This window comes from Bactrocera neohumeralis, unplaced genomic scaffold, assembly GCF_024586455.1.
Source record: "Bactrocera neohumeralis isolate Rockhampton unplaced genomic scaffold, APGP_CSIRO_Bneo_wtdbg2-racon-allhic-juicebox.fasta_v2 cluster11, whole genome shotgun sequence".
Lineage (NCBI taxonomy): Eukaryota > Metazoa > Arthropoda > Insecta > Diptera > Tephritidae > Bactrocera > Bactrocera neohumeralis.
The window spans coordinates 7620370-7631966 of record NW_026089624.1 but is presented as its reverse complement, the minus strand read 5'-3'; the positions used below and the strand labels follow the sequence as shown (position 1 = coordinate 7631966).

The 11597-nt window shown below is 40.4% G+C and overlaps 1 protein-coding gene across 1 annotated transcript in view; it reads left to right on the top strand.

The window, feature by feature from the left end:
* The first annotated feature begins 871 nt into the window (after window positions 1–871).
* LOC126765882 (uncharacterized) overlaps window positions 872–11597 on the top strand; it is a 17081-nt gene continuing 6355 nt past the window's right edge. Inside the window, exon 1 of the mRNA XM_050483555.1 lies at window positions 872–934. Within this exon, the coding sequence (XP_050339512.1) occupies window positions 872–934 (63 nt within the window). The remainder of the gene's footprint in view (window positions 935–11597) is intronic.

Below are 11597 nucleotides of genomic sequence, written 5' to 3'. Positions count from 1 at the left end.
AAATGTCACCTCCACATCGGAAGTGGCTCGACTGCACAAGCCGCTGGCTAGAGGCAAGATTGACACAGTGCTAGCAATTAAAAGAAGCGACGGGACTGTTACGACCAGCGCGGAAGACAGAGCCACAGAGTGCACACTTCCCGGAGACTATTCCGGAAGACCAGTGTCTACACGTAATTGAACACAGGCCATCCCGCTCCGACTGGGCAATCGCGAAACAAATGTTAACCGCGGACTCGATCAAGTGGGCAATGGCCTCGTTCGAGAAGTTCAATTCTCCAGGAGTGGACGGTACATTCCCAGCGCTTTTACAAAAGGGTGAGCAGATTCTGCTGCCACACCTGGTTCGGCTGCTGACGGAGAGCCTCGCAATGGCGTATATCCCTGAGTTATAAAGGACGGCTGGGGTGATCTTCATACCCAAAGTAGGAAGAAAGGACTATTCACTGGCCAAATCTTTCAGGCCAATTAGCCTAACTTCCTTCCTACTAAAAACTATGGAAAATATCATACACTATGAGATAAGTTCGAAGGCGTTGAAGATTGCACCCCTGCGTGCTGCTCAGCATGCATACAGAGCGGGAAGATCGACCAATACGGCTCCGTACCAGTTAACTTCGGAGATAAAAAGTTCACTGGAGAGTGGGGAAGTGATGCTATGTGCCTTCCTGGACATAGAAAGTGCCTTTGACAACACATCTCACAGGAGTGTAGCCAGGGCACTGGATAGAAGGAATGTGGCAGCACCGGTGCGTAGATGGATACAGGCCGTACTGCGCACCAGAATTGCTGAGACTACAGTGGAAGGTACAAGGATTCGTCTCGGCACAACAAGGGGCTGCCCACAGGGTGGTGCGCTATCACCACTACTATGGGGCCTAGTCGTGTACGACTTGTTAGCACTGCTAACGGACAATGGAATCCGATGCCAAAGGTATGCGGACAACATTGTAATCAAAGCCAGATGTAAATTTGAGGACTCTCTCTGCGACCTGGTACAACGAGGTCTAAACTTGGCAAGAGGGTGGTGCAGAGGAGTTGAATTGAGTATCAACCCCTCAAAGACGACCGTAGTTCCGTTTACGCGACACAGGTCTCTACCCGGTCTCAGGAATCTCACAATCGGTGGTAGAGAGGTCGAGATGACTAGCAGGGTCAAATATCTTGGTCTTACGCTGGATGCAACTTTGCGGTGGAAGTAGCATGTGAACCAGACCCTGGTAAAAGCAACAAAAGCATTAATGTTGTGCAATCGGCTGTCGGGAAAATCCTGAGGCTGCAAGCCAAGAATCGTGAGGTGGTTGTACACCATGATTGTGCGACCGATAATCACGTATGGGGCGGTTTCCTGAGCTTGAATACCATCGCAAGCTTCGGTAGGAACCCAACTATCGAAGCTGCAGCGGCTAGCTTGTGTCTGCATGACGGGCGCAATGCGTACTTGCCCAACGGCAGCTCTGGAGGTCCTGATGGAACTCACACCGCTTCATTTGGTGATCGGTCAAGTAGCCAAGCATTCACTTCTGCAAATGACAGCAGAGGGGTGTGGCAAAGGTAAGGTAATCTCGTCCCAGAGGATGGAGATGATAAGTGGTACTATTCCAATAGCACTCCTCCCGAAGAACACATTACTAATAAGGTTAACTTCACGAAGAAGTTCAAGATTACCCTCGTCAAAAAGAATGAGTGGAACGACGCCACTCTTGAGCTAACGCTGTGGTACACCGACGGCTCGAAAACGTCGGAGGGAATTGGGGCAGGGATCGCGGGTCAACACACCAAACTCTAGATACCGATAGGTAGCTTTCCGAGCATTTTTCAGGCAGAGGTCTTTGCCATAAGTCGATGTATAGAGATAAACCTCGATATCAACTACCGCAATGAGCGAATAACCGTACTCAGCGATAGTCAAGCGGCACTAAAAGCAATCTCCTCCTACGAGATCAAATCGCTATGAGTGCAGGAGTGTAGAGAACGGACGAACAGCCTAGCTGAACGAAACCATGTGCACCTAATTTGGATGCCTGATCATAGAGGTATAGCAGGCAACGAACTGGCTGATGAGCTTGCCCGCTCTGCAGCCTCGACCAATATGGTAGGCCCCAACCATTCACCGGCGTGGGCCCCCATACCGTAAAGAAGCTGCTCCGTAAGTAAGAAAGAGTGGGCAGAGAAGGGAATTGGCAACGAGCGCATGGTATGCGACATGCTAAGTTGCTAATTGGGGGGTACAACCGTCAAAACCACCTAAACTTTGACAGTTGATCGAGTTCTGGTTTTGACGTTTAGCAATTGGAAACGAGCGATGGCCAGATTGAAATCTTACAAAAAAAAATATGTAAACGGAGGGTGTTTAAATGAGTTAAGCATCCACCCCCTATACCCGGTAAAACTGGCGCATCCTAATGATACATCGCAATTCACCACAGCTGATGACTACAACACATCTCACCACACCCACTAAACAAAAAGGATGGACAGCAGGATAGAAAACCTGATTCGTACTAAGCTATTCGACACACTATACAATAGGGTGGGTCGATTCCGGACTTTTTTCGATTCGGGATTTCTAATAGTGCGGAAAAGTTGCCTCAGTACTTCCTGATTCCAATGCAACTTTTTGTTTTGAGATCGGATTGCATCTTCAACCCCAACTCCGGCCTTGAAATTTCGGAAATTCGCCTAAAATCGTGAAATTGTCTACCTAGCGCCTGAAATACGCATCTCATGGCAAAATGTGTAAAACAAAAATTATTTGTCACGTGATTTGCTACCGAAATGGTATATGTGATCATGGCCGTAGGACGAACCGTTCCCCAGATCCCCGTTCACCTACGCCAAAGGACATGTTTGGATAGGTCTCCACACAAATATTTTTTCATCGAGTTCCTTCACTCTTGTCGGTGATTTCGCCGAGTTCTATCACTTACATTCATTTCCCTGCGCCATACGGCACGTTCGGACCAGTTTCCACATAAATATTTTTTCATCGAGTTCCTTCACTATTGTCGTTGATTTCGCCGAGTGCTATCACTTATATTCTCTCAACAGAACACAGAACTCAAAATGTCTGTATCTAAATTTAAATTTAGACAGAAATGTCCTTTGTTTGGCATATATCCGTACAATCTCTCTAAGTCCCAGTTACCTACTTACCAGGATGTTCTTTTGTGTTATCAATTTGAAAGATTTCGTATAGGGCGACTCCGAGGCGACAACTATGAACCTAGGAGTAAAAAGTTTCAAAAAGTCATCTATTCCGATAGTTTCACACACCAGAGTTGTACAAATGCTCACCACATACCATAAGAAATTTCTGACTCTTAAACAAATGTTTTTAAGGAACCCAATAGGTTTGAGTTCTAAAAGAGACGAATTTGTCTCTTCTGCCGAAAAATTATTTGACATCGCTGCTTGTAAATGCATTTATTTTTCTTCTTGTACTTGTCCAAAGGAAAGGAAAGTTCCTATCAATGAACAACCATTTCTCTTGGACCAGAGAACCAGAAGAATTGGTCGCATTGGAAGTGTTGAGTTCTACCTGAAACAAAAAATATTACAAAGAAAAATGAACGTAATGAAAAGCTTTCAAAACGTCATTCAACATCAACACTTACCAGAAAAGTATCAGCTAGAACACGTGACCGTTCAGATCAGCCAGACTCTCATACAAATGACAACAATGTAGGTGCGTCGCACATGGATTCTTCCAAAAACGATGCTGATCATGAATTTTCTCTTCCATCCTCTAAAACCAAATAAAACACACTAGTATTAGAACACACTGCTTTAGCTGCCCAAAGATTTGGAGTAAGTGATAGAGCATCGGCCTTGATTGTTTCATCTGCTTTTCTGGATGCCAAGAAAGCAGGTTTGATAACAGAGGATCAGACTAGCTTTGTCACTGACAAATGCAAGATTAGTCGGGCAAAAAAAAGTGTTGGAGTTAAGCTCCAAAACACCGAAAGTATTGACTCTGTATATGGGCTGTATTTTGACGGCCGCAAAGACAATACACTTACCCAAGTCAGCGAAGGTCTAAAGAGAAACATATTTCTCTTATAGCGTCACCTCTCCTTCCGGGTCAGCTGAGGATGAGACGCAAGCTACATAGCAACATTTACAAGACAATTCAGTTGATGTGGAACATCTAGAAGTTGTCGGTGCTGATGGCACCAACACGAACGCAGGTTGGAAAGGTGGAATCATTCGGAAACTAGTAGAAAGAATAGGTAGGCCATTACAGTGGGTTATTTCTCTTCTACATTTCAACGAACTTCCATTTCGTGCTCTTTTCGAACACATAGATGGTGTCTCAAAGAGTCCAAATACATTCTCTGGCGACATAGGTAAACCGCTCCCTGATTGTGAGAAGTTGCTTGTTGTCAAATTTGAAAGTTTTCCATCCTGCCAATTACCTTCTGAGGTTTTTAATCCGACCCAACTTAGCACAGACCAAGCTTATCTCTATAAAATATCAGAAGCAGTTTCCGGTCAATGTTCCTCAGATTTAGCGGCGATGCATCCAGGTAACATGTGCAAATCTCGCTAGCTCACCTGTGCAAATAGAATTCTCAGATTATACATTTACAACAATGGAAATGAAGATTTTGGTCAAGTACATACTTACAGTTTACTCACCTTTGTGGTTCTCAATAAGATTCAACAGTTCAATCAAAGATGGCTCGCGCCATCTCTATGCTGCAATTCAAAGGTCGAGATACTTACCTGCTAAACTGCGCAAGGTTGTCGATTCAAACATTCAACAGAATGCTTTCTTTGCTCTTCCAGAAAACATTCTCTTTAGTATGATGACTGACGAACGGATAGAAGTCAGAAAGTTGGCTCTTGACCGTCTTCTGGCAGCCAGAGAAGAAAAGTCTGACACTGTAAATGGAAGGGTTAGATGTAATAAAGTGCCAAAGCTGAATTTCAAAGCTAATAATTATTACGATATGATTAACTGGAAGACTATTACCTTGACTGTTCCACCAGTTCTTTGTTCAGTTTCTAACGAAGACCTCATAAAAGGGCTGTCGGGAGACACTGCAGAGGTATGGAATTTAGTGAATTCCCCTCCTACACCGTGGCATCTCTCCAACGAGCTCTCAATTACTTATGATAACCAACTTATAAATACACAAACAATTCGTGCATACTTAGGTAAATAGCGCATTGATCTCCTCAGCGAGCTCTCAATTGCACAAAACATAAGTACCTTCATAAGCACATACATACATACATACAAGTCCAAGTATTAGGATGTACCCAAATACTAACATACGGACGTAAAAGGTGTTTATAAATTAAAAGTGCGGATATTTGCAAACTTAAAACTAAAATAAAATAAATAAATAATATTATTTTACAAAAATGGTTAATGACAACAAAAATCAAAACACATCTTGAGCCACACGCTCGAAACAGGTTGTAAAATTTATTTCACAAAGTGACAGTTTATTAAGATACTGCACTAGATTTGCCTCCTCTCCGATTCACGAAAACTCTGAATCGTTATTGGAAGTAAAAGGCCAAAATCTTAAAAATTTTTGGACTCGCTTCCAAACGGCTCATGACGCCATTGTAGATTCTGACGATTTTAAATTATCTGCTACCGCAATATACGAAAACTACTTAGACCAATATGAGGAAACGAAAGCTATGATCTCCGATCAATTAAAGCTAATAAAAGCAATTGCACCTACTCCCCACAGTAGAGTAGAGCTGCCACAAATGCAACAATATCAAGAGGCAAGTTCAGGCATCCACCTCGAGGTGCCCGCATGTGACACAGAAACCTTTTACGGAGGTTATGAAGAATGGCCGTCCTTCCGGGACATGTTCACGGCCGTGTACATAAACCATCCTCAATTATTACATGCGCAAAAATTGTATCACCTCAGATACAAAACTAAAAGTCAAGCAGGCGAAATAGTCAAACAGTTCGCATTAAAGGACGACAATTTCAATTTGGCTTGGGAAGCTCTAAAAGCTAGATATGAAAACGACAGAATACTGGTCGATAAGCAAGTAACGACACTAATGAACTTGCCAAAATTTAAGAAAGAAACAATTGTAGAATTCCTCAAACTAGAATCCACTGTCGATTCTATCGACACTAAATATTCCCACAGAGAGCTGGGACCCAATTCTGGTAAACATTTGCACCACCACATTACCAGAAAAGTCGTTACTTCTATGGGAGCAATAGCTCTCATCTCGAAAAAAGTGCCCAACGTGTCAACAAATAAAAGATTTTCTCACCACCCAATATGAAATTGCGGAAAGGTTAGAAGAAAAAATAAACAAATCTAAGAACAAACACGACCGAAATAGAAGCTTAAATAGACCCCAAGTTAGTAACAAAAACAATTTAAACAAAAACTTTCACAAAACACAATCTTTCACATCCGAAAAAGAAAACATACGTCATGCGAACTATGCACAAGAGGGCATAAACTTAAAATTTGCGAGAAATTTACGAAATTAAATATTAAGGAAAGGAACAACTTTGTCAGATCAAGAAGACTCTGTACAAACTGCTTGACCCATACACACAATCTTAAAAATTGCAAAAGCAAATATAATTTCTTTTATTGTCACAAAAGACACCACTCAATGCTTCATTACAGCAGATATTCTATCCCACCCCAAAGAAGCGCTTATTCACAAAGAACCACGGGTTTAATTGCCAAAGCAAATCCCGAAACCCAAAATTCAAAAAAAGCCAAGAGACACCATGTTGCTCAAAGGCACAAAAAGCTCAAACGCTGCACATCCAAACACAAAGTGGACTAGTTACAGAACTAGTTACCACCACACCAACTCAAGTTGAGAAAAAATCAAATAAATGTCTTAATTCACAATTAAGGAAATTTCAAAACAGAGGGAACCTTCCCCAAATATTAAACAAAACTAAAGAAGATCAGTATTTTGAGTACTTTTCTAAAACCACAACTACTCGATCAAATAATGGCCCGTACGTCGTACGACAACCACTAGAGCCACAATTTTGCAATACCCCACATAAAGGTATAAAAAACAATGTCAGAGTTACCTCTGACAATCCAAATTGTTAAAAGCATATACAACTTTTCGGCCCCACAGGATGGCTTTCGCCAATAATGGAAAAAAAAACAATTCGGAACAAATCCTAGAACGGCGGCGGGCTACTAAACGCCAAATTAGTGCATACGCACTAAAACATAAAATATAGCACAGTTGTATCAAAATGTCGAAAAATCGACACTTTCATACGTTTTCAAAAATTAATAAAATCTCAAAAATAAGTTAAGGAATCACGATATTCCCAATGCGATAGAGTGACGTACCTACACTTACAAAAAGCAAAGATCGCTCTTATCGCATCTATGAAACCGCTCCTCATATGGATGAGTTATGGAATTCAGCTATAGAAAGCTTCAAATTAAGTATAAAGAATTATCTACTCCACGAATTGAAGCCGTTCTCTATCACGGCCACTCCCTTGCAAGATCCCTAACTCCAGGGCTAAGGAGTACCCATTCTAGCCATATCTGAGCCAGGCGTGGAGTTACTATCCCTCATAATAATAAAGAAATTACAAACCATTGTCAAAGATACAGAGAAAGCAATTAAAATAAACGGCAAGCCTTCACAAGCCGACGGTCAAGAAATTTGAAATAAGAAATATAAATAATAAACTTATCAAAAAAACAACCGCAAATATAATAACTACGAAAAGCAGTTACAAACTAGTCCACAATACATAGTTTTTTTATCGTATGCACGTAAAAGCAAATACATACTAAAATATGTTTTAAACCAAAATCCGTTCTCTGCACACCCGGATAAATGTGAGTATATTACAACTCCTCCATCAGATACTTCTGGTGTCAGAATGGTGTCTGCGCCTCGACTACTCCATCAGCAGTATGCCGAAACACATGCAACAGCTTATACAAAAATATCATACTAGGCAAAATATTCGCCTAAGGGGCCCAGGATGTTTAAATGAGTTAAGCATCCACCCCCTATACCCGGTAAAACTGGCACATCCTAATGCTATATCGCAATTCACCACAGCGGATGACTACAACACATCTCACCACACCCGCTAAACAAAAAGGATGGACAGCAGGATAGGAAACATGATTCGTACTAAGCTATTCGACACAATTCGACCTATACAAGCCGCACATTTACATTCGATTCGTTGACACTGCGCCGCGTCGACACCTTTCGGCAGCACCTGCAATCAACAATTCGTCCTAAACAATTCAACATTAAATTCGTCTACGCAATTGGCTTCTCAACTTTCGCTTCTACACTGCGCCGTGACTTTCCTTCATTTTGCTTCGATCATCATCGTTCCGCCTGCGCCGACTTACATCGATACAACGCATTCTACCTCGATTCGACGCGATATATTTTCAAAAAAACATTGTATTGTAGATGGACGGGAACTTTAAATAAATTGTACCCTTGAATAAATAACTTTTTTTTCGTTTTAAATACTCTCGCGAATGTAAATGCAAGTGGAATCATTTAGATTGAGTGGTTGGTACTCATCGATAAACTAATTTATTACAAATTTATTCATGGTCCTTCGAGCACTATGGATTAAAAACAAAAAAAAAATAATAAAATCAACTAATTTTTCAACTAAACACATATGTATGTGTGTGGGAACATAGAAAAAATAATAATAATTGTGCGGTGACTATAAAAGTGCTCTCTAGTGGTGAAATAAATATATCTATATATACAACCAAAAAGAAACTGCAGAACAGTGTACTAAAAAATATATTTACATATATTCGTACGTACGAATGGAAATATATGAAGATTCAAGGTGGCAACAGAGAATGTGAATTGACAAAAATAAATCAAATTACATGAAAAATCAAAATATACAAAACAGTCAAAAGGTACAACAAAAAACATACAGACATACAAGCGTGAAACAATAAAACAAAACCAAATCCAGTGCAGTAAGGTGAAGTGTAGTGACAAACAAAAAAAAACAAAAAATAACCAAAGCTGCGGTACTTACAAAACCAAAGCATACTAAATTTTACAAAAACAAAGAACACATAAACCGGGCGCGTAACCCCCAAATTAAAGAATATAAATACAACAAACATACGGGCGCGAACTTAAAAATATAAACATACCTACAAACAACAATACGCAAAAGGAGCCAGGCAGCTGGAAGATAGGAATTGGCAAGGAAAAGGGCATATACGTACATACATACGTTAATTAAAATCAAAGTGAGCGTATCAATTCAACTTTAGATTTAATATATGCACATAAATATGTACATATGTATGTTTTAAGTTACGGTTTTTCCTATTTAAAACCCTAACAAAAAATCAGTACCCAAACTGTAATAATTCATGTCTTCAATTTAAATTGCTGCATTATTTAAAACAGTTAAATCAAGTACATAAATACAGCTTGATATTCCAAAAAGAAATTTTCTCAGCATAAATCCAAATATCAAATCAAATGCGAAGCGAGGAAAACAAATAAAAATAAATACAAACATACATATGTTATACATATTGAAACATTATATAAAAAGTAAACGTATATACATACATAGATATATATTTCAAATACTTACCTAACAAGTGTAATTGCTATATTTATATATTAAATTATACTAGTAATAACCCCCGATAATCGGGGGACTCCGTTATTTAAAATGAAAAAAGTAAAAAATTTTTTTTTATAAAAACTCAATTTATTCAAATACTTCATGGAAAACTACATTCGTAGTGGTTTTATTTTGGTCGTAAGTCTTAACTTTGATATCTTGAGAAGATCGTACTCGACTCAATGCGACGCACAGCTGCCCACGCGTAAAACAATCCTTTTTGAGGAAAACATCAACTCTTGCTAGAGTCTGCCCTTGAGATTTGTTTATTGTAATTTTATTGCGAATGCTACAATTATTGGAAATTGGCGACGCTTAAAAATAAAAGGAAATGTTGATTCGCTGGGCTGTAAATTTATATGGGGCAATAAAATTTGTTTCCCTTGTGATTCACCGGTTAAAATTTCGACCTCCAAATAACTACAATGTAGTGCTTTTACTATCAAGCGAGTCCTATTGACCAACCCTTCATTTGTATTAAGATTGCGGATCAACATCACAACTGTTCCAACCTTAAGCCTTAACTCATGAGGCGCTACTCCACTGAAATTAAGGGAGTTTAGAAATTCTGTAGGGAATCTGACATGCTCTTGAGGATCTTCAGAAACGACAGTATCCACGCTATAATATACCCTTTCTTCACCGGGCAACATATTTACTATTTCGCTATTTATTATCGTACAGTGATAATTTTTTGGACACAAAATTGCCCGATCCTTCAAATGGTTTTGACTAATAACACCAGACTGAGGCTGAAATACCAAATCCACTAAATTTTCATTTAGCAAAATTATCTCTTCTGGTATATTGATTTTCGACTCTGGAGAGAGCTCTCGACCGTCTCCAACACGCAAAAGAAAACTGTTGTATAAGGATTCTTTAGAACGCATATTCGTTGAGAGTTTGAGACACCTAAAAAATTTCCAAAGGGAGCGCCGTTTCGAACAATTACCAACTATAGCGGCGCGTGAGCTATTGGGCACCACAGGAAGAACTTGCCTGAAATCACCACCTAATAAAATAACCTTTCCACCAAAAGGTATTTCATTTTGGTGAATATCACGTAATAATCGATCTAAGCATAGTAATACAGTCCCAGGAACCATGCTAGCTTCGTCCCATATTATTGCTGTAGAACATTTGATTGCTTTTCCGAGGGTGCTATCTGGCTTAATAAGAGAAACAGAAGATTCAGTCAAAGGTATTGGAAATTTGAATATATTATGTGCCGTTCTTCCGCCAGGAAGCAAAATAAAGGCAATCCCTGTCCAAGCCACGGATATCACCTTCTGTCTGAGGCTACGAATATGGTGAATAATCTTCTTCTTCTTAATTGGCGTAGACACCGCTTACGCGATTATAGCCGAGTTAACAACAGCGCGCCAGTCGTTTCTCCTTTTCGCTACGTGGCGCCAATTGGATATTCCAAGCGTCGCCAGGTCCTTCTCCACTTGGTCCTTCCAACGGAGTGGAGGTCTTCCTCTTCCTCTGCTTCCCCCGGCGGGTACAGCGTCGAATACTTTCAGAGCTGGAGTGTTTTCGTTCATTCGGACAACATGACCTAGCCAGCGTAGCCGCTGTCTTTTAATTCGCTGAACTATGTCAATGTCGTCGTATATCTCGTACAGCTCATCGTTCCATCGAATGCGATATTCGCCGTGGCCAACGCGCAAAGGACCATAAATCTTTCGCAGAACTTTTCTCTCGAAAACTCGCAACGTCGACTCATCAGTTGTTGACAACGTCCAAGCCTCTGCACCATATAGCAGGACGGGAATTATGAGCGACTTATAGAGTTTGGCTTTTGTTCGTCGAGAGAGGACTTTACTTTTCAATTGCCTACTCAGTCCGAAGTAGCACCTGTTGGCAAGAGCAATCCTGCGTTGGATTTCCAGGCTGACATTGTTGGTGGTGTTAATACTGGTTCCTAAATAGACGAAAATATCTACAACTT